The 24529-nt window shown below is 42.4% G+C and overlaps 1 protein-coding gene across 3 annotated transcripts in view; it reads right to left on the bottom strand.

The window, feature by feature from the left end:
• prkag2a (protein kinase, AMP-activated, gamma 2 non-catalytic subunit a) overlaps positions 1 to 24529 on the bottom strand; it is a 508879-nt gene that overhangs the window by 168485 nt on the left and 315865 nt on the right. For all 3 annotated transcript variants that reach the window (XM_072254087.1, XM_072254086.1, XM_072254089.1), the window contains one exon: positions 8496 to 8710. In XM_072254087.1, coding sequence (XP_072110188.1) covers positions 8496 to 8710 — 215 coding nt within the window. The remainder of the gene's footprint in view (positions 1 to 8495; positions 8711 to 24529) is intronic.

Raw genomic sequence — 24529 nt, 5'->3', positions numbered from 1 at the left:
ACAGAGAGGAAATTAACTTCTTTTCTCACTATCCACAGCAGCCGATGTTCCCTTAAAAAGCTAAAGGTTGGCTGCTCTGCTCTCTGCATTAATTTTTAGTACATGAAGAATTCTTTAAGACACTTAACCCCTTCATAACCTGAAGGGAAGCTTGTAAAGAAATTATCAATTTAAGGTAAGGAATTTTTTTTTATCCTTTTCATACACACGGTTTTTCATTCCAGAGTCTATATTCTATTCTCTCTCTAACTACAGTTAGTTGTTCTCTTGAGAAATTTGTTCTCCATCCTTCCACGGACAAAAATATAAAGAAAAGAACGATTAGCTTCATGTGTCACATGTATATAGCATTCCCTCTCCAAGCCTGTAACTCTATGTAAATTAAAACAAGCTTGTTTTCCCACTTCCCCAGTTCTGGTGAAAGGACTTTGAACTGTAACACCAGCATTGTGTTCTCTCCCCATGTACCAGTATTCTGTGATTCTGTTTCAAATTTCCAGCACCTGCAGACTTTTTCTCTGAAGAATCATCTATCTCTGCCTTAAATTTGCTTCAACTAGCTTGGAGGAAGAGACAGCCAAGATTAAAGATTTTTAAAGATTAGCTTAATTTGTCACAAGTACTCTGAAACATACAGTAAAATGTGTCATTTTGAGTCAACAACAACATGATCCGAGGATGCCCTGGGTGCAGCCTACATGTGTCGCCATGCTGCCGGTGCCAACATAGCATCCCATAACTCTCTAACCCTTACTAATTCATCCTTCTTAGAAATTTGGGAGGAAACCCATGGGGAGAACGTACAAACTCCTTACGGAAAGCAGCAGGTATTGAATCCAGGTCACAGGCACTGTAAATCGAAACATGTAATGAGAAAAGCAAAAGGTCACACTCATTAATTCTAATTAATGTATATTGGCAAGGCAGAACTTCCATGGTTTGTTCAGGAACATCATCATCGCCTTTCTTTGAACGAAGAATGGCTAACTCTGGATGACAGGAAGCTCAACCTGCAATCAGGGTTGTAGTTATATAGCAATGCACAAGGATTGTTTAGGTCAGGCTGCATCTGTGGAGGGAAATGGACATCTGACATTTCAGGGTAAGACCCTTCATCTGGCTGGAAAGAAAGAGTAGAGGTGGCTGTTATAGAAAGATGGGGGGAGGGGAAGGTGTGGGGGTTTGACAGGCAGGTGAGGGCAGTGCGGGAGGGGTGGTGGAAATGATCTAAGAAGCTGGTTGGTGATAGATGGAATTGACAAAGGGATGAAGAAAATGGAATCTGATAGGAGAGGGCAGTGGCACATAGAATAAAGGGCAGAAAATGAGGAGAGGTTGAAAGCATCGGTGAGAGCCAGGTCAAGAGGGGAGAGGGGGGAAATTTTGGTCTGAAATGTTGACTGATTATTTCTCTCCACAGATGCTGCCTGTCCAGCTGAGTTCCTCAAGCATTTTGTGTTTGTGTGTGTGTGAGCGACTCTTGATCTTCAGCATTTGCAGAGACTTATTTTTATAAAGATGTGGACTGATAGGGCCAGTGGGAAGAAAGGGAAGTGGTTATCTGAAGTTAGAAAAATTGATGCTCATCCTGTCAAGTTGGAGGCTGCCAAGATGGAATACAAAGCCTGCCCTTTTTTTGAAGCTGAATGAATGGACAACAGACAACTCCTTTACCAGTAGTGGCTCTGTGATATTAATTGGCCATTCCTAACAAAACCCATCAATGAATGGTGAAAAGATTCCAATGAAAGGTCATTGACCTGAGGCTTTCTATCTCTACCAATGTTGCCCGACCTCCTGAGAGCACGTCTATTAAGCCCTGATTTTGTTTTCAAATTGCCAAAATTTGCAGGCTTATTGTGTGTGTGTGTGTGTGTGTGTGTGTGTGTGTGTGTGTGTGTGTGTGTGGAGGATCTCAGCAGGTCAGGAAGCATCTATGGAAAGGAATAAACAGTCAATGTTTTGGGTCGAGACCCTTCTTCAGGACTGGGAAGGAAGGGGGAAGATGCTAGAATAAAAAGTTGGGGAGAGGGGAAGGAGGATAGCTAGACAGTGATAGGTGATGCCATGTGGATAGGAAAGGTAAAGGACTGGAGAGGAAGGAATTTATTAGGAGAGGAGAGTGGACCATAGGAGAAAGAGGAGGAGGAGGGGACCCAGGAGAGATGATAGGCACGAGAGAAGAAGTTAGGGGCCAGAATATGGAATAGAAGAAGAGGGGAGGGAGAGGGAATTTTTTTTTACCAGAAGGAGAAATCAATATTCATGCCATCAGGTTGAAGGCTACCCATATGGAATATAAAGGGCTGCTCCTCCACCCTGAGCATGGCCTTATCGTGACACAAGAGGAGGCCATGGACTGATGTGTTGGAACAGAAATAGGAATTGGAATTAAAGTGTTTGGCCATCAGATAGTTCTGCTTTTGGCAGATGGAGCAGATGTGCTCAACAAAGTGTTCCTACAATTTATGATGGATCTCGCCAATGTAGAGGACACCGTAGCAGAAGCACTCGATTCAATAGACAACCCCAGCAGATTCGCAGGTGAAGTGTTGCCTCACCTAGAATGACCTTTGAGGCCCTGAATAGAGGTGAGGGAGGAGGCATATGGGCAGGTGTAGCACTTTGGCCACTTGCTGGGATAAGTGCTGGGAGGGTTGGAAGGGATCACGGAGGAAGCAATCCCTGCAGAAAGCGGCGTGAGGGGGGAGATAAAGGATTGGTGTAAGGATCCTTTTGGAGATGGCAGAAGTTGCAGAGTATGATGTGTTGGATGCAGAGGCTCATGGGGTGGCAGTTAAGGACAAGAGGGACCCTGCCACTGTTAAAGCAGTAGGAAGATGAGGTGAGCACAGATGTCCTGGAAATGGAGGAGATTCAAAGATTCAAAGATTCAAAAAACTTTATTGTCATTCAACCGTACATCAGCTCTGCAAGGCAGAATGAGACAGCGTTTCCCAGGAGCAGTGCAATCATAACATGACAAACACAACACTAAATAATAAACATAACAATAAATAGTAAAACACAACAGCCACATGTCAGTTAAAATCAAGTTATAAGTGTCCGGGGCAAGTTAAAAGTGTCCAAAGCAGAGTCAGGTAGAGCAGCTATTTAGCAGTCTGACGGCCTGTGGGAGGAAGCTGTTTAGTAGCCTTGTGGTTTTAGTTTTGATGCTCCTGTAACGTTTGTCTGATGGCAGAAGAACAAACAGTTCATGGAGAGGGTGTGAGGGATCTTTAATGATGTACCATGTCTTCTGGAGGCATCGTCTCTGAAAGAGGTCTTGGACAGAAGGTAGGGAGACCCCAATAACCTTCTCTGCTCCCCTAACCACGCACTGCAAGGCTTTTTTGTCGACAGCACTGCAGCTGGAGTACCAGGTTGTGATGCAAAAGGTCAGCACACTCTCAACCACGCCTCTGTAGAATGTAGTTAAGATGTTAGTGGGGAGTGATGCTTGTCTAAGCTTCCTCAGAAAGTGCAATCTCTGCTGGGCCCGTTTCACAATCCCAGTGGTGTTCCTGGACCAAGTGAGATTGTCCGAGATCTGCACCCCAAGGAACTTGATGTTTTCCACTCTCACCACTGTGGAGCCGCTGATGCTGACGGGTGTGTGCTCAGGCCGAGACCGTCTGAAATTGACGATCATCTCCCTGGTTTTGGTGACATTAAGCATCAAGTTGTTATCACAGCACCAGCTCTCTAGGTGTTTGACCTCCTCCCTGTACGTTGTTTCATCATTTTTGCTGATGAGCTCTACCACTGTCGTATCATCAGCAAATTTAACGATCAGGTTCTCCTTGAATCTGGCTGCACAGTCATGTGTTAGCAGTGTAAACAGCAATGGGCTAAGCACACAGCCTTGTGGGGATCCAGTGCTCAGTGTGATGGAATCAGAGATGTTCCTGCCAACACGGACTGACTGTGGTCTCTCTGTCAAGAAATCCAGAATCCAGCGACACATGGCAGTGTTAAGGCCAAGCAGCGACAGTTTCTCCACTAGTCCCTGCGGGATGATGGTATTGAACGCTGAACTGAAATCAATGTACAGGATTCTGGCATAAGTGTCCTTGTTGTCCAAGTGAGAGAGAACTGTGTGCAGTGTGGTGGATAATGCGTCCTCCGTAGAGCGAGTTGGATGATAAGCAAACTGTAGAGGATCCAGCAATGAGGGGAGGCTGGCGGTAATATGAGGCTTGACAAGCCGTTCAAAACATTTCATCACTATGGGGGTCAGGGCAACGGGATGGTAATCATTCAGACAGGCTACAACTGATTTCTTTGCTACAGGGATGATTGTGGAGGTTTTGAAGCATCTGGGGACAATGGCTTGACTAAGGGAGATGTTGAAAATGTCTGTCAGGACATCTGCTAATACATCAGCACATTCCTTGAGCAGATGAGGGCAGATTCAATGGAGGAGGAAGGGACACCCCATTCTTTAAAGACAGGATATTTCTGATGTCTTTGAAAGGAAAGCCACATCCTGAGGACAGATGCAATGGAGACAAAGAAACTGAGAAAAGGGAATAGCATTTCTAAAGGACATAGGGTGGAAGAGGTATAGTCAAGATAATTGTGGAATCGATAGATTTATGAAAGATGTTGTTCAACAGTTTGTCTCCAGAGATAGAGACAGAGAGATTAAGAAAGGGGAGAGAGTTCTCCGAAATGGACCAAATGAATTTAAGGGCGGGAGGAAGTTAGAGGCAAAGCTGATGAAATTGACAAGCTAAGCATGGGTACATGAAACAGTGCCAATGCATTCATCTAAGCAGTGGAGAAAGAGTTGGGGACCATTACCAGGGAAGGCTTGGAACATGCACTGTTCTATGCAGCCAACAAAAAGGCATGCATAGCTGGGGCCCATAGCTGCCCCTCGGGTCTTGAGGAAGTGGGAGGAGCCAAAGGAAAAATTGTTGAGAGTGATGACTAACTCTGCCAGACGGAGGAAGATGGTGTTGGAGGGGAAATGGTTGGTTCATTTATTGAGAAACAAGCAGAGTGCTTTGAGCCTTCATGATAGAGGACAGAAGTGTATAGGGGCTGGACATCCATGGTGAAAATGAGGTGGTCAGGGCCAGGGATGTGAAAGTTAGCGAGGCGACTGAGGGTTAATAAATTTCACGACGTATGCCGGTGATATTAAATCTAATTCTGATTCGGAGCATGGGAAGTGCTGCTGATGTAGGTGGGAAGCGATAGAAAATAAAGTATTCAATAAAGAAAATACAGAAATAAAGTACTTGCTTATCTCTAGTCTAATTAACAGAAAGGGTGGCGGGGTGGAAATACGTCTCTACCAAAGGAGGTGTAAGGCACTCCTTTCCTCTACTAGTCTGCAGTTCACCCTTGGGCAAAGTGTTGCGCCTGATTAGTCTCCCCCCCCCCCCCGCCATATGATCAGAGTCACATGAAGCCACGGGAGCAGGTGGTGGATGGTCGTATGAGCAGCTGGTGCATATCACAAGTCCTGGTTATGCGACCACTGACACCAGGCAGACAATCTCTGCAAGAGTATTGATCATGGCTGGGGTCACCGGTCTTGTAAAGATACTGCCCAGAAGAAGGCAATGGCAAACCACTTCCGTAGAAAGGTTTGCCAAGAACAATCATGGTCATGATAAGACCATGATCACCTATGTCATAAACACGAATGATGATGAATTAACCTAAATACTTCAGGAAGACTGTTGCTTGATTTTCTGGACTCAAGGGAAGAGGAGCGACAATCATTCTGGACAGGGCTCTGACCAAGTCGGTGGGATGAAGCTGCAGGAAGATGGATGAGACATGTATTCATCCAAAGAACATAAACCAAACATTGGGCCTTCAACTTTAGGGAATAGTGAAGCCACACGACGTGGAGAAGATTCAGCCGTACGTCTTCTAAAGCAGCACCTTCCACATCACCTCAAATTACTATTTTATTTATTGAGATTCACCACTGAGGAGGCCCTTCTGGCCCTTCGAGCCACACCGTCTACCAATCCCCGATTTCACTCTAGCCTAACCACAGGACAATTTACAATGATCAATTAACCTACTGACAGGTACATCTTTGGACTTTGGGAAGAAGCTGGAGCACCCGGAGGAAACCTATGCGGTCACAGGAAGAATGTCAAAAACTCCCTGCAGGCATCAGCAAGATATATTGAGGACTTCTCTGGTGCTGCCAGTGGAGTCTGAAATTTATCTTTGTTACTGTGTGTGTTTCCTCTGGGCACTCTGGTTTCCTCCAACGTCAGAGATTAATGTTAGCACGTAGGTTAATTTGCCACTACAAACAATGGACAATTGGGAATAGATGAGCAGTAGAACCTGGGCACATTGATGAGAAAGTGAGTAGAATACAAAAAATGGGATTAACGTAAATGGGTGGTTCATGGTCAGAACAGACTTGGTAGCCTCTGTGACCTGACTTATAGGGAAGGGTTGAAAAGGTTTGCTCTCTATTCCCTGGAGATTTAGGGGATATTTGATAGAGGCACACAAAATTATGAGGGGTATAGTTAGGGTAAATGCAAGCAGGCTTTTTTCACTGAGGCTGGGTAACACGATAACTAGGGGTCATAGGTTAAGGGTGAAAGGTGAAATATTTAAGGGGAATCTGAACCTGAGCGGGAACTCCTTCTCTCAGAAGGTGGTGAGAGTATGAAATAGCTGCCAGCAGAAGTGGTGGACGCAAGTTCAATATCAACATTTAAGAGAAATTTGGAAAAGTATGTGGATGGGAGGTGACGTGGAGTGCTAATGTCCCATGTAGGTAGATGGGATGAGGCAGAATGATAGTTTGGCATGGACTAGATGGGCTGAAGGGCCTGTTTCTGTGCTCTAGGATTCTGTGATTCTATGTTGTGTTTTGTGCTGTCTCTCTTTTACTAAGGACCTAGGACATACTCTTGTTACCACCACTGGAGAAGATGTACAGGAGCCTGAAGACCCAAACTCAACATTTCAGAAACAGCTTCTTTTCCTCTGCCATTAGATTTCTGAATGGTCCATTAATCCACTAATTACTTGCTATTCCTTTATTTTGCACTATAGTAATTTTATATCTTTGTACTGTACTGCTGTCACAAAAACAACAAATTTCATATCGTGAATCAGTGATAAAAAATCTAATTCTGAATCTGACTATGAATACATCATTTACACGTTGAATCTCCGATGTCCTGCTGTTACAGCATTTTTCTGGGGTTAGCACATATAGCAAATAACTTCAGCCACCAATCTTCAGACCTGAATATGGACTGTAGATTAAATCTAAAATGCAGCTCTGGACGATAGGTTTCTAAGAACCCTGAACCACAATTAACTGGAAGACCAGACAATGCTGATTTAAATTCATGATTTGGGTGTCTGTAGTGTAGGTGCGAAGATGGAGGTATGAAGGTTGTGTTTAGTTCAAAGGAAGCATTGTAGATGCATTGTATTGTAAATATGGAATTGTGCTGAATTGTCCTTTGATCTTTAGCATATAAAATGTTGTGTAATATTGGGTCAAGCAGACCTGTTCCTTCGAAAGAGTCTTCATATGATGCCTGCTGTGTCTCACTTTGTCCAAGAAAAAGACCGCTTCATATCTACCAGTACTCCTTTCTGGTAACATTGTTCACGCGACGACGCCTGCTACAGGCCGAATGTTCCAATCGATGTTACATTGTTACAGTGCAAACACGCCACTCATGTATCCAGCAAAGAGGACACACCTACATGGGAAGATAACTCCGCCATGGATGGTCCCAAGCCCAGCTGTGAAAGGAGGAGAGCTGGCCACAGTGCTAGCAACCCCATCCCATAAAAACCCAGAGCTACAGAACCACCAACAGAAGCTCCAAAGGCAGAGGAAGAATCTCCACCTAGAAGATGTACGTTGGGCTAAACTTGGTGACAACTTGAAAGACTGACCCAGGACAGAGGACTCTGGTAAGCTTCTGTCAGTGGTCTATGCCCCAGTAGGGGTGATGGGCTTAAAAAGAAAATGAAGATGCATAGATAGATATCCGGCGACAATTATTTCCTATTTAGTTTTTTAATGGTGCACTTCAACGTACAAGCAATTTCCACATTACAGCTCTACAGGTAGCGGGAGTTCACCCTTAGAGAATTTACACATTACTATTCATAAATATGAGACATGAAATTAAATTCATTCTCACAGAATTTGCGCGGTAAGAAATTACACAACTAATTGCAAAATCCATTTTTATTCCACTGCTGTTTTCTGACACATGCACAAATGATGCACACAGATATTTGCAATACAGACCATTTCTAGGAATGCAAACCCACATCGTATTGTGGAGGGCATCTGTATTCCTGGAAATCTGTCTCTGGATTTGGACGGACCGTGCATAAATAGTCAAGACTGAATTAAAATCAGAATTATGTTACAGCATTCGGGTTTCCGAGCTGATACTACCGCAGTCTTTAGGAATCAGTGGTTTAAACTGGAACAAGCTGGTACAGAATGAACACATGGTACTTACAGTTTTCGAGGTAGCATTGGAGCTGGTAATGGGAGCAAGAGGCTTGAGTGGTGCCACAGGTGTGGGCGGGATGGAAAACCGCTGGCCCGAGTCCGGTGGAGATGAGTAGGAACGAGTTCGAGCATCCAGGCGTTCGGGCTCCTGTTTATACGATTCCAGGGGAAAGGCAGGCTTGGTTGATTGTATCGGCGTGGAGGGGGTAGACAGTCCCGAGGCTGGGTGGAGGAGAAGGACAATTGGTTACTCTGACAGCACCTCCCAAACCTTCCATGTCTACTGTGAGACTGAGGGCAAATCACATCTACAAGCAAAGGATTACAGTTGATGTATCTTCCAATTACAATTAATCACATGAAAATCAGAATCAGGTTTATTCGATGCAGCAAAGGCCAAAGGTCCAAACTGGTGTGCACTCCAGAACTACCTCAGCCTCCAGCCAAGCTGTTCCAGGATATTTACAACACTGGCATCTACCCCTGATAAAATAGAAAACTGTCCATCTATATCCTGTACACAAAAAAGCAGGATAAATCCAATTTGCCAATTACCACCATATCAGTTAGCATAAAGGTGATGAAAGGTGTCACTAGGTGCTATCGAGTAGCACAAGCTCATTGATATCACACAAGAGGCCGCAGACACTCGTATCTTGATCAGCAAAGACAGTGCTGGAGGAACTCACCAGCATTGTCGAGCAGTGTCTGTAGGCGGGAAGAGTCGACATCTCGCCAATTCCTGATGTGGTATTTCAAGCTGAAATGTCAACAATTCCTCTTCTCCCACGGATGCTGCTCTGCTAAGTGCATGGAAGGAAAAGCTTGGCGGGTTACAGGCTGAACACAGGCAACTGGGAGTAACAGGGAGGATGCTGTGGTCAGTGTGGATCAGGAGGGCCAAAGGGCCTGTTCCTGAGCTGTATTACTCTATGACTCTAAAATCAGGTCAAAGGTTAGCTACCCCGCACTGATTGTACCTCCTGATGCTCCCGAGGCTTTTCCCTATCCACAATGCACAAGTCAAGCATGTGAAAGAAAAGACAAAGATTAAAGATTAGCTTTATTTGTCACATGTACATCAAAACATTCAAACATACAGTGAAACGTGTCGCTTGCATCAATGACCAACACAGTGTCACTATGTGCTGGGGGCAGCCCACAAGTATCTCCACACTTGCTGTGCCAACACAGCATGCCCACAACTCACTAAACTTGATTTGTATATCTTTGGAATGTGTGTGGAAACTGGAGCGGCCAGAGGAATCTCACACAATCACAGGGAAAAGGTACACACATCAGGGGTAAGATTGAACCTGCCACTGTCACTGTAGTATGTTACTGTCCCTTCAATTTTGCTAAATCCTTGAACAGCCAATCCAACATTCTTTTTCCACAAAAAAACACCATGAGTACAAGACGGTGGCTCATCACCAACATCTCAACTGGGTAGAGTCAGATGCCTTCCAGGTCACGCCTGTGGCCATGTGGCTGTGCCCTGTGAGCTCTAGTTTCTCAAAGACAGGCAGGTTGGTAGGTTTAAAGAGTCAATATTTCGGGCCAAGGCCCTTCATCAGAGCCTGATGTGTTCTCTTTCTTCCTTTCCATAGATGCTGCCTGCCCTGCCGAGTCTCTCCAGCACTTTATGTGTGTTGCTTTGGTTTCCAGCGAATCTTATGCTTACAAGTTAGCAGGTTAATGGGTCACTGTACATTGCTCCAGGTGTGTGGGTGAGTGGCAAAATTCAGAGGCAGTTGATGGGAGTGTGGAGGGGAGAGGTTGCAGGGAAAATTGGCAGTAAATTGGTTTTGATCTGTGAGCTGACATAAACCTGATGGGCTGAAATGAGGAGAAGAATGAGGTGATGGAGGGGGGGGTGGAATCTCATTGAATCAGAGCAAATATTGAATGGCCTAGAAACAGTGGCTGTGGAGAGAATGTTTCCAGTAGTGGTAGAGTCTAGGACCGGGTTTGGGGAGGTGGGGGAGGGAAACACCCTCACAATGAAGGGGTGTCCTTTTAGAACAAAGATAAACTGGAACTTCTTTAGTCAGAGGGCGGCGAGTCTATGGAAATCATTGCTACAGCCTGCTGCAGAAGCCAAGAGATTTGGTATATTTAAAGAGGAGGTTGATAGAGTTTTGATTAGTAAGGGAGAAGGCAAGAAAATGGGGATGAGTGGAATAATAAATCAGCCAATATTGAATAGTGGAGCAGACTTGATGGGTTGAATAGCCTAATTCTGCTCCTACGTCTTATAAGGAAATAAATGCCGGTCAGTGTTACCCAGACCTAAACAATGTCAAAGTTCAAGTTCAAAGTAAATTTATTAACCAAGTACATATACATCACCATATACATCCCTGAGACTTTTTTTTTCTTGGGGGCTAACTCAATAAATCCGTAATAGAATAATAACCTTAATAGAATCAATGGAAGACTGTACCAACTTGGGTGTTCAGTCAGTTTGCAAAATACAACAGACTGTGCAAATACAAAAAGAAAGAAATAATGATAATACTAATAAATAAATAAGCAATAAATAACAAGAACAAGGGATGAAAAGTCCTTCAAAGTGAGTCCATTGCTTGTGGGCACATTTCAATGATTGGCAAGTGAAATTAAGTAAAGATATCCACTTAAGTTCAAGACAGATTTTCAAAGTCATGCAAGTAACTTTTAGCTTTGAATAAAGTATTTTATATAGTTCTGTAAGATTTAATTCTCTGCTGGGAACATAAGATATCCTCCTCTCAAAATTTTATTTCAATAAACATAATAACCATAATTATCCCATGATTATCATTCATTAAAATGTGGTACTACAATAGTGATGAGCTTACGTTGACAAATTTCTGAGGGCAACTGTATCCCTGAGTGAAGAAAGTTTTCAATGGAATGAAAAAGCTAATTGGGACATTGAAACAACACTGCTGAATGAACCAAGGTTTGAAAGAATTGGCAGGAAGGCTGTGAAAAGAACATCGCACAAAGAAAAGCAAGAAGTCTGTAGTAAGTCACACATAAGATTATTGTTCCAGGAAGAACCTCTTTCCAAACAGATGACTAACATGTTCTTCTTGTGAATGGAGCTGAAATGGTGCTCTGTGCCTGTAATGCTGCTACAAGCAGGTTTTTCACAGCACCTCTGCATAGATGTATTTGTGCACACGACAATGACAAAAAATTCATTCAACTTTGCGGAAGTAACAACAATGCTTTTCTTCACTTTATAAATGATAAAAAATCAACAAAAACCTATTTTTTCCACTGGTAAAACAGTGCCATACCCAAGTGTCTCAACCTTGCAGAACGTTCAATGTAAATTTATTATCCAAGTACATATACATCACCATATACAACCCTGAGATATTTTTTTCATGGGGGCTAACTCAATAAATCCATAATAGAATAATAACCTTAACAGAATCAATGGAAGACTGTACCAACTTGGATGTTCAACCAATTTATTTATATATTTATACATTTATTTTATGTTTTTAGTTACCACACCATTTAACGTACACTATTCATTTGTGGGAGGCACCAATCAGCGATCTCACGGTGGTGATATCTCAGATGATGAGCAGTCAGAGTACAGGAAGGAGAAAGAGAGATTAGTGATGTGGTGTCATAACAACAACCTTCCCTGCAGAGTCAGCAGAACTAAAGAGCTGATCACTGACTTCAGGAAATGGAGGGGGAGGGGGAGCTTCAACAGTGCTGAGGTCAAGAAAGGGTTCAGAGCTTCCACTTTCTCAGAGCGAACATTGCCAATAGCCTGTTCTGGTCCGACCACCTAGATGCCGCAGCCTAGAAAGCTCACCAGTGCCTCTACTTACACATGGGACTAGAGAAATTTGGCAAGTCCACTATCTCTCTCACCAATTTTTATTGGTGCAGCATAGGAAGCATCTTAGCTGGATGCATCACAGCCTGGTATGGCAACTGCTCTGCATGGGACCACATGAAACTACAGAGTTGTAGACATAACTCAGTACGTCATGGAAACCAGCCTCTATCCAAGAACTCTGTCTATACTTCTTGCTACCTCAGGAAAGACCATAAGACCATAACACAAGGAGCAGAATTAGGCCATTCTGCCCAACATTTCATCATGGCTGACTTATTATCCTTTCAACCCCATTCTTCTACCTGGTGCCCATAACGTTTGATGTCCTAAGCTATTGAACCCATCAATCTCTGATTTAAATATACTTTATACTTTATTGTTGCCAAACAATTGGTACTAGAACATACAATCATCACAGCCATATTTGATTCTGCACTTCACACTCCCTATTAAAAATATTAAAAAGTTAAAATTAATAAATATTAAAAACTTAAATTATAAATCATAAATAGAAAATAGAAAAATGGGAAGTAAGGTAGTGCAAAAAAACTGAGAGGCAAGTCCGGATATTTGGAGGGTACGGCCCAGATCCGGGTCAGGATCTGTTCAGCAGTCTTATCACAGTTGGAAAGAAGCTGTTCCCAAATCTGGCCATACGAGTCTTCAAGCTCCTGAACCTTCTCCTGGAGCGAAGAGGGACGAAAAGTGTGTTGGCTGGGTGGGTCGTGTCCTTGATTATCCTGGCAGCACTGCTCCGACAGCGTGCTGTGTAAAGTGAGTCCACGGACGGAAGATTGGTTTGTGTGATGTGCTGTGCCATGTTCACGATCTTCTGCAGCTTCTTTCGGTCTTGGATAGGACAACTTCCATACCAGGTTGTGATGCACCCTAAAAGAACACTTTCTACAGTGCATCTATAAAAATTAGTGAGGGTTTTAGGAGAAAGGCCAAATTTCTTTAGTTTTCTCAGAAAGTAAAGACGCTGGTGGGCCTTCTTGGCAGTGAACTCTGCTTGGTTGGACCAAGTCAGGTCATTTGTGATATTGACCCCGAGGAACTTAAAGCTTTTGACCTGTTCCACTTGCACACCACCGATGTAAATTGGGTCGTGTGGTCCGCTACTTCTTCTGAAGTCAACAACCAATTGAATATATTCAATGACTTGGCCTCCATAGCTGCCCGTGGCAATGAATTCCACTGACCCCCCACCCTCAGGCTAAAGAAATTCCTCCTCATCTCTCCTCCAAAGGGATATCCTTCTATTCTGAAACTGTACCCTATGGTTCTGGACTCACCCACTACAAGAAACATTCTCTCCACATCCATTCTATCTACATCTTTCAATATTCAATAGGTTTCAATGAGATCCCCCTCATTCTTCTAAACTCTTGCAAGTATAGGCCCAGAGCCATCAAACACTCCATATATGTTAACCCTTTTATTCCTGGAATAATTCTCGTGAACCTCCTCTGGACCCTCTCCAACGCCAGCACATCTTTTCTTAGATAAGGGACACAAAATAGCTCACAATACTCCAAGTTCAGTCTGACCAACATCTTATAAAGCTTCTGCACTACATCCTTGCTCTTATATTCTAGTCTTCGCGAAATTAATGCTAACATTACATTTGCCTACCTTAACACTGACTGTACCTGCAAGTTAAACTTCAGGGAATCCTGCACAAGGACTCCCAAGTCTCTTTACACCTCTGATTTTTAAATTCCCCCCCCATTTAGAAAATAACCTATTCCTTCATTCCTTCTATCAAAATTTAAGACCATACATTTCCCTACACAATATTCCATCTGTCACTTCTTTGCCCATTCTCCCAATCTGTCTAATTTCTTCTGCAGACCCTCTGCTTCTTCAACACTACTTGCCCCTCCACCTATCTCTGCATTACCAACCCCTGCAGAACACCACTCGTCACTGGCAGCAAATTAAAAAAGGCTCCCTTATTCCCACTCTTTTTCTCCCACTAGTCAGCCCATCTTCTATCCATGCTATCATCTTTCCTGTAATACTGTGGGCTCTTATCTTGTTAAACAGCCAGCATACTCAAAGGCCCCCACTCACCCTTTATATTCTCTTTTCTACCTCACCTCTCATTAGGCAGAAGATGGAAAAGCCTGAAAATACGTAAGACCAGGTTCAAGGACAGCTTTTACCCCTCTATTATAAGATCATTCAATGCTTCCCGAGTGTGATAAGGTGTTCTCTTGACCTCACAATCTACCCTGTTGTGACCTTGCATCTTATTATCTGTCTGCACTATACTTTTTCGTCAGTGCTGCTCTCCAGTGTTCGCTCTTTGGAAGACAGGCTGGATTGCCTTCACCTGCGGCTTACTCAGCACAAGATGAGGAACTGCTGTGTGGTTGTTCTTGCAGAAACATGGCTCCAAGGCAACATCCCATGCACCATCAATCTACAGGTCATTCCACTCAGGAACTTGTGCTAATATTGTTTTGTGACTATATGTGCTATTATAACTCTATGTGCTGTGTGTGATTGGACGTGCTGTGTTTTGCGTCTTGCCCTGGAGGAATGCTGTTTCATTTAGCTGTATAGATGTGTATGACTGAATGGCAATAATCTTGAACTTGAGCTTATATCGGAAGATTTTTTTTAACTGTATCTCAGTACATACAGTTTGACAATCATAAACCAAGTTACACATCTGGGTGGAAATAAATTCTGAAGTCAACTTGACTTTGAATATTTGTGTTAGCTAAAGAAACAATTAAACTTGAACCAGACTTCTAAGCTCATTTGTTCACAACTGAAGTATGATAAATGATCGCCAGTCTTCTAGAAATAAACACAATAAAGTCTGCAGATGCTGGAAGAGAGAGAAGATGTTCAGGTGAGGAGAAGGGAAGGGGTAAGAAGGGAACCAGGATGGGGAATAGAAAAAAGAGAGAAGGGGGAGAAGGGAGAAAGTTAAAGAAATCTATGTTCATGCCATTAGGTAATACATATTGAGCCTTTTGATTCACATCAATTTTTTCTGATTATGTTTTTTATTAAGCACCTTGGGACAATGTCTAGGCATTAAAAGAGCTACATAAAGGCATGTTACCGTTTAGTTAAACTTCAAATTGAACCCGCCCCCCCCCCCCATCGTGTAATACTACCCTACTGCAAACTGGCAACTAATTTTCATGACCCAGGTGCCAGTGACATTGCTGTATTCTGTAATAATTAACTACTTACTGCAAATGGTTGCTCCAGCAGTAAATCATTGGCCAAAGTAGTTAAATACACATTTCAATGTCAAAAATCAACTATCTGGAATCAGGAATATGCAATAGTACAACATCAGTCTTCATTTCTATGCACCTATCACTCACAAAAATACTCCAGAGTGTGTATGATAAGCAAACATACAGTAAGGAGATACTGCAAGAGTCGACCACAAATCTGGACGAAGGATAGATTAGAAGGAGTGTTCTAAAGGGAGAACAGGTTTAGAGAAGTGGACAGATTTAGGAAGTGAATTTCAGACCTTAGGAACTCTGAAGTTGGATGCATGGGCATCAATAATTCAAGTCAAGGGGGCAGCACATGTAATTCAGCTGCAGAATCAGCGTCACAGAGGGATTTGAAAACATGGAGGAAAATTTTAAACACAACACACAAAGAGCTGGAAGAAATTAGTGAATCAGGCAGCATCTATGGAAGCAAAATGAGCAGCCTACATTTTGGGTCCATTCCCTTAATCTGGACTGGCTTTATAAACTTGGCGTGACTTGCACCTCCCAAATCAAATTCTCTAATTTCCCAAAACTACTGTTTTAAAGATTAAAGATTAGCTTTATTTGTTACATATACATCAAAGAATATAGTGAAATGTGCTGCTTGCATCAATGACCAACACACAATCTGAGCTGTGTCTGAAGCAGCCCATAAGTGCTTCATGTGGGAAAGTTCAAAGCTAGGATCCCCACTTAGAAAGTTACAACTCTAAAATAAATCTTTTAAGGTCTGACCATTCACCACCATTAGCTAACATGGGGTTTTTAACATTTTATAAAAGGAGTTTAACATTTAGGTATTGGGTGTAAAGTTGAATTGGAAGTCCTCGTGTTACAAAGATGAAAAAACTATATTGTGCCAGTGGCAATCAGAATAAAGGAAACAAAATTGTTGCCTTACTAGTAGATTTTCCGACTAACATCTTCGGTACTCCTGGACTAGAGGTTCACGGCAGAAGCTACAGAGTTTCTGGATTTACAGTACAGTGGAGTTACTTTGGTTATATAAACCATTTGAGTGATCATGTGAGTGGGTTTTTTTTTCAAATGGCTGCAATCTAAATATTGGCTTGCCAAACAAACCTGTTATCTTATTATTCTAGCTAAAATAAAACAATGCTCTTTCAGAATGTATTAGAAGCTCATGTCCCCATTGTCAAAAATAAAATTCAGATGTTATTAGTTAATGAATTAACTGGAAACTCTACTAAAGCAAGGCTTGAAATTTGTTTAGCGGCTTTCAAGAGGAAATGCATCTGCATGGAACTAGTCGCTGAGCGAACATCGGGAGATGGGTCAATATGGAAACAGATTTCACAAAACATAAATCATTTTCAGGATGAAGATGGTGCTAGTGAGGGCAGAATTTGCTACCACCATTAGTTGCTCAGCGCTACTTGTTGAACCACTGTTGAAGTGGTTTCTCACCTAAATAAAATTGAAAGAGTGCAGAGAAAATTTGCAAGGACTTGAGGACCTGAGTAATAGGGAAGGTTTGAATGGGGAGAACTTTATTCCCTGGAGCATAGGAAAATGAGGAAATTATGAGGGGTATAGATAGGGTTTTCCACTGAGTATGGGTGAGACTAGAACTAGAGGTTATAGGTTAAGGGTGAAAGGTGAAATGTTTAAGAGGAAATATGAGGCGGAATTTTGTCACTCAGAGGGCGGTGAACATGTGGAACAAGCTGCCCGTGGAAGTGGTGGATGGGGGTTTGAGATTTCAACATTTAAGGGAAATCTGGATAAGTACACGGATGGGAGATGTATGGAGGGATGTGGTCCAGGTGCATGTTGATGGGACTAGGCAGAATAATAGTTTGCCATGGACTAATTGGGCCGTAGGGCCTGTTTCTGTGCTGTAGTGCTGTAAAACTCTATGATTTATGATAGGGAACTTCAGTACATTCATAGTGATATGGAAACTGAACCTTCAGCCCACCAATTATCACCCACCTATTCCCAAAATTCATACTGGATTTTAGATTTAGTTATCACCTGGTTGACAGACTTCAGTGGAGCACCAACACAGAGGCTGTGTACAAGAAGGGACAGATTCACCTCTATATCCTGAGGAGACTGATGTCCTTTGGAGAATGCAGGCCTCTCCTTCACATGTTCGACCTAAGTCTAAGACAATTGCACTGCTCCAAAGAAATCTCTATGAGGTCATTCCTACCCTCAGCCACTAGGATAGCTGTGGAAGTGATCACCGTCTCCTGTTAGACTGTTTAAGGTAACTTAATTGTTTTCTTTCTTACTTCTAATATTTGTGTATTTGTATATCTGTGCATTTATAATGCTACTGTGGCACTGTAATTTCCTTTGGGATCAATAAAGTAACTATCTATCTATCTACATTGAAACATACAGGGAAATGTGTCGTTTCCATTAATATCCAACACACTTAAGGATGTGCTGGGGGCAGCCTGCACGAGTTGCCACATATTCCGGCGCCAACATAGCATGTCCACAATGTTAAGCAAAACAACAATAACAGCGCAAAAGAACAAGCACTTGTCCCACCCTCCCTTGTATCCTGCTTACCAACACCCCCCCACCCCCCCACACACACACATACACGCTTCCAACCCCAGGACAGGGCACCTCAGGGCCTCCAATCCTTGGCCTTGGACTCTCAGACTCGCAAACATCTTTGGACCTCACCCCAGGGCTCAGTGATCATGGGTTCGACCTTTGGGCCTCGACTTCGACTCACACAGATCTCCGAACCTGGTGATCTGGAACCTCATGACTCCTTTGTGCCTCTACCTTTGGTCTTTGCCCTTCAGACTTCTCCAGTTTCAACCTATCTTCTATCTCCAGGCTCGCTGTCTTTCAGTTTTCAGCTTTACCTTCCAGACTTCATTGATGACTGGAGATGCCATCATGGGTATTATCTTCATGCATCGACTTCCACACTTGTAAGGAACTTGTTTGAACTTCAGGTCTTGACTTCCATGGACTTCAACGGGAATTATTTTTCCCAAATATTTTGCTGCAGCGGCTAATGGCTATCCCAGAACATATTTTTCCTCAACCCGTTCCTTCAAAACCCTTTACAATCTGAACAGTGCTACCCTACCCTATCCAAAGTTCTCCAATTTGTGGTATGAACCTGAAGTTAGTAAAAAAAAAAGTAGCAGCAGGAACTAGAAACAGAAAATTCTAAAAGATTCACAGCAGGTCGGACAGCTTTTTATAAGGAGAGAAACAAGTTTCAGGTCAATGGTCGTACATCATGGCCAAAAATATTCATTTTAAATAAATAACCAAGTTACTTGTGGGAAAATTAATGGGTATTTTGGATCCATTGTAGGAAAGTTATTTTGTTAAAATTTGATTGAAACAAGATTCATTTTAATCAGTTTATTTAACCTCAGTTTTAATCATTAAAGTCCTCCAAGATGTCGACAACCTTGTTATGGTTTGGAGGATTGCATGCCTCAATGACCTGTGGCTATGTTGGCTGGAGTCAGCACAACATCATGGTATGAGGGGTTAGTACTGTCCTGTATTCTTCTATGTTCTATATACAATTCTCTTACTTGAAAGAAATCCACGGTGCTTATTATGTAGGACAGGCATGGTCAAGAAAAGATAATGATTTGTAAGTGATGCAACCAGCAACAATGTTGTGAAACAGCCACAATGGAGAAACTTCAACAAACTTAAAACTCTCCAGGGAAAACCTCTTTTCTCCCCCCACTAGCCAGCTCCTAAAAAGCACTCAAGCTGAACAAATGAGATTTATGGAGAGGAGGCAGTATGAACTGGTTTGTAAATTTATTGCTCCCTCTACAGTGAGAGGAATGGAAATGGAACCTAACTTGCAATGAATAAATCCAGTCAAATCCCTGCTGAGCCTTCTGATGTTCCAAGTGCTGGTCTCTGTTGTTTAGCAGACTATGCTACGATCATTCTGATCCTCAGAATTCTTTAGGCAAAAATGTTCCATCAAAGCAAGTTCAATTTGATTTGAAAACACCATATTATTTATTTATTAGGTTAGCGAGAGGGAGTGCAGAATAAGCCCTTCTGGCCCTCCCAGCAGTGCTGCCCAGCAACCCTGACAACCTCAGTTTAACTTTAACCTAACCATGGGACAATTTACAATGACCAATTAACCTATCCAATATGTCTTTGGACTGTGGGAGGAAACCAGAGCACCCAGAGAATACCTGCACACTCTACAACGAGGATGTACAGAGACACAGAATTGAACTCTGAAATCCGATGTTCCGAGCACTAACTGCTATGCTACCGTGGCGCTCCACTATCCTTTATACAATGGCGCTTAAAATAGAATTAGATAAAGCAGCAAGGTTAGAGGGTGCAGGGGAGGTGTAAATAAAAGGAACATAAACTACATTTTCTACTTTTGTTTCAGATTTCCACCAGCTGCAGTTTTTAAATTTGCTTTTATTGTTACCAGAGATACTTTCATACTGCCATTATCCGTTTGAATAATTGGCCCAACATGGAAACACCAATGCACAAGAATGGAAAATCCTACAAAACATTGTGCACACGGCCTAGTCCATCACAGGAAAAGCTCTCCACATCATTTTAGCATACCCACAAGGAGCTCCACCATAAGCAAGGAGTCAAGTCCATCATCAAGAACACCCCCCCACCCCAACCATCCTGGCCATGACCTCTTCTCGCTACTACTACTAGGCAGGAGGTACAGGAGCCTTAGATTCCACAACACCAGGTTCACAAACAGTTATTACCCTTCAGAGTGGATAACTTCACTCACCTCAACACTGAACTGATTCCACACCCTATGGACTCACTTTTAAGAACTCTACAACTCATGTTCTCAATAGTATTTATTTACTATTTATTTATCATTTTTTTTGTATTTGCACAGTTTGCTTCTTTTGCACACTGGTTGTCAGTCTTTGTGTGTAGTTTTTCATTGATCCTATTGTACTTCTTTGTTCAACTGTGAATGCTTGCAAGAAAATGAATCTCAGGGTTGAATATGATAACATATATGTGCTTTCCTGTTTATGCACTGTATATTTACTTTGAAAGTCAAAATCAAAGTTAAATTTAAGTTTATTGTCATATGCACAAGTAATAGATACACACACGGGGTCAATGAAAAACGTTTGAGCAGCATCACGGGCACAAAATGTCGTTTCAGTAGGATTCAGATTCAGGTTTATTTATCCATGTACATCAAAGCATACAGTGAAATGTGTCATTTGTGTTAATAACCAGCACACCCAAGGATGTACTAGGGACAGCCTATCAGTGACGCCACACATTCTGGTGTCAACATAGGATTCCCACCATGCTCGGCAGAACAACACAGAACACAACAAAACCAAACAGATGAAGGTCAAAGCAGCAACAGTGAAAGAAGCCCCATTCCTCTCTCTCATCCACAGTCCTCCAACCCCAGAGCATGTTGTCTTCAGCCTCCAGCCTCCTGCAGACTCATGGCTTTGCAGACATTCAGCCTTCAGCTTACCTGGCAGTAGTTGTAGAGCTTTGCAGACTCGATGCTCCAACCATTGGCCCTTGACTTCTGGACTTTCGATCAGCTTTTGGGCTCCAATCTGGACTTCTGACTGAACTTCAGACTTCAATCTGAACTTCGGACCAAACCTCAGGGTTCAATCTGGAACTCTGACTGAACTTCAATCTTCGGTATCGACCCAGAACTCACCAATGATGACTAATGAAGTCTCAGGATAAGAATCTCAAGCCATGGATTCACTGATGACAGGACCCCGAGTGTCCTGACTGGTCTGCCACCCTGATATCCAACCACGTCCATGTTGCTGGCCATCAAACGGCAGAGCAGAGGCTTAGACTCTGTGCTGTCTTCTAAGTCCCCCACATCCCCATCCGAAAACCCTAATCTGACACCCTAACTCTCCTCTCTATCCCCAAAACCACCCCTACCAACCTAAGCAAAAACAACTTAGTCGGAGCCACAAACTCGACAGAGACTTCAGTTCAGTGCTGTCTTTTCACAAGGAAAACATAAATTAAAAACAATTTTTACAAGATAAAACACTATTAGAACAAAGCTAACATTCCATTTTAATGCAAGGAAGTCAAAATGACCAGGGCCATACAGGTAGGTTTGAGAACAGAATGTTTGAAGGGAAGTAACTGTTCTTGAACTCGGTAGTTAATAAATGAATGGTATGTTGTAAAACTTTTACAGTAAGGAATCCTAATGCTCTACAGATTTTTTTCCAATATTTCGCTAATCTATGTTCACCAGCAGTGAAGGTTATCAAAACACTATTCAGAAGCAATGAAAAATCAACACATAGACAGTCAAACAACACACACACACACACACACACACACACAATGCTAAAGAACTCTGCAGTTAACTCTTCCCTCCCTTCCTATTATTTGTTTTCTTGTATTTGCACAGTTTGTCTTTTTTTACACATTGGTTGTTTATCAGTTTTTGTTGTGTGTAAGTTTCTTTTCATTAATTCTACTGTACTTCTTTGTTCTACTGTGAATGCCAGCAAGAAAATGAATCTTAGGGTAGTGTATGTGACATACGAAATTTGAGCCTTGAACCTTTAACTATGTCCATGGAGAATTATCCGGTAAGTACCTTAATTTCACGCGGGCTAGAACACTTGCTCTTCAAGTCAATAGAATGCATTACAGAGCTATTATATATTCCATGTTTCAGCAAAGAGGAATAATCTATTTGAAATTACTTGTGGTTCCCTGAGGAGCAATTTGAAAAAGGTTAGTATGCGAGTTTGAAATACATAAAAGAAACAGATATGCATGAAAGGAATTCTTCTATGAAGCACAGAAAGTAACTAGTCAAGCTGGTCACAAAAACATCTGAAGCTCTTGGCTCTTTTGGTCTTAATGAACAAGACAGACAAAACCTCAACATGCCCCAAGAACACAAGAGGAAGGCAGACCTCACTTGGTCATGTAATTTTCAAATATCAACTGTTGTATTGCAGGTGTTGAGCAGAACATAAGAGAGTAGGAATAGGGGTAGGCCGGAGGGCCCCTCAGACCTAGTCCAGCATTCAATGTGATCATGACTAATCTGCACCAGGCCTCAATTCCTCTTCTGAGCCAATTCTCCACATCCCACCACTCCCCAATCTTTCAAAAATATATCTGCCTCCTTCTTATCCTTCTCCAATGATCCGGCCTCCACAGCACTCTGGTATCGAGAATTCCCAGAGGTTCACTACTTTCCGAGAGAAGTTTTGATGGACCTCAGTTGCAAATTGATGCTCCCTGTTCTTGCAACTTCATTTCATCATTCAAAATTTTCTCTGCCACATCCTCACAAGATCTTACCTATTCCAATAAAATCACAGCTCAATCTTCTAATCTCCAATGAATATAGATACAACTTCTGGAGCCACTCATAATGAGGAATCTCTCATTTTGCAGAAATTAGCCTGGTAAATCCCTTCAGGACTGCCTCCAGTGCCAGTATATCCCTTTGTCAGTAAAGTGACCAACACTGTGCACAGTATTCCGGGTAAACGGTAAAAAGTAAAAGGTAAAATCCTGGTGATTTTGCCATCCAAAGGTTTTTTGGAAGTCAAGAATGGGGCATTAAACTTGTTGGTTGTGGCTGCTTATTAAGTGTAATGAGAATGAAGAAAGAAAAAGACAAAGAACAAAGAAGTCGTGGTCATCTTATATCAAAATTAGCTCAGACTAGAGAAAATAAAGACATTCGTAACAATGAATAACTTATAAAATAGCCAGAGTCACCTGCTGCAGAAGAAGTTTCCAGAAAATACAGAAACAGCTGTGCTACGTAAATTCTATGTAAATAGATGATTGTATGAAAATACAAGCAAACTAAGAGAAAAGTCACAATATTACACTCTAATCCAAGAAAGGGGACTAAAACTGTGTGAAGTTCTCCAGCCTTTTCCCTGAAGCCCATCACCACTACTGGGGCATAGGCCACCAACAGCAGCTCGCCAGAGTCCCCTGTCCTGGGCTAGTCTTTCAAGTTGTCCCAAGGTGTAGTCCATCTTCGAAGATCCTTCCTCTGCCAGGGATGAAGTCCTTGGAGCTTCTGTTGGCATTTCTGTAGCTCAGGGTTTTTAACGGATGGGGTTGATATCTCATGCCCAACCTATCTCCTTTCGCAGCTGGGCATGGGACCATCCATAGTGAAGTTGTGGTACTTCAGCAGAAACTAACTATTTGCTCTCTTGAGGGAAAATCCTTTTGAAGGTGAGAGTTGGCTTTACTCAGGAATTGGTGTAAAATGTGGAGTTCAGAATCAGCATCAGATTTAATATCACTGACATACAGTATTGTATAAACTTGTTAGGCACATATACTGTATATAGTTAAAGTGCCTAAGACTTTTGCACTGTGGACTGTGGTAAATTTATGTATTACACTGTACTGCTACCACAAAAAACAATTCATGGCATAAATGAATGATGATAAACCAGATTCTGATATGGGTCTCTATTGTGGACTGAGAATAGGAAGGGGGCAGGGAGAGGGGAATCATGGTTGGGAAAAGGGGAAGGTGGAGGGGAGGGAGCTGGAAGCACCAGAGAGGCATTTTGTAATGATTAATAAACCAGGTGTCTCAGGGCTGGCTGTGTCTGCATCTGTGCTACCCCCTTGCCCCTGGCACTTCTTCTCTGCCACCTGTCCTACACCCCTTCCACAGCACTTCATCCTCACCATTCCCAACATCCTTTGCTCCCGGCAGATTGACAAAGTTGCCCTCTGCTCCACGTTGACAAAACTAATACTGAAATTTACTGAAATTTGTTGTTTTGTGGCAGTAGTAGAGAAACAACTAAAATATACTATAAATTATGTAAAAATTATATTTAAAAAATTAAATAAGTCGTGCAAAAACTGTGAGCTGGCGTTCATGGGTTCATTGTTCAGAAACCTGATGGTGGAGGGGAAAAAGCAGTC

This window comes from Mobula birostris, chromosome 3, assembly GCF_030028105.1.
Source record: "Mobula birostris isolate sMobBir1 chromosome 3, sMobBir1.hap1, whole genome shotgun sequence".
Lineage (NCBI taxonomy): Eukaryota > Metazoa > Chordata > Chondrichthyes > Myliobatiformes > Myliobatidae > Mobula > Mobula birostris.
Note: the sequence above shows the minus strand (reverse complement) of the source record. Positions and strands in the feature narration are given on the sequence as shown.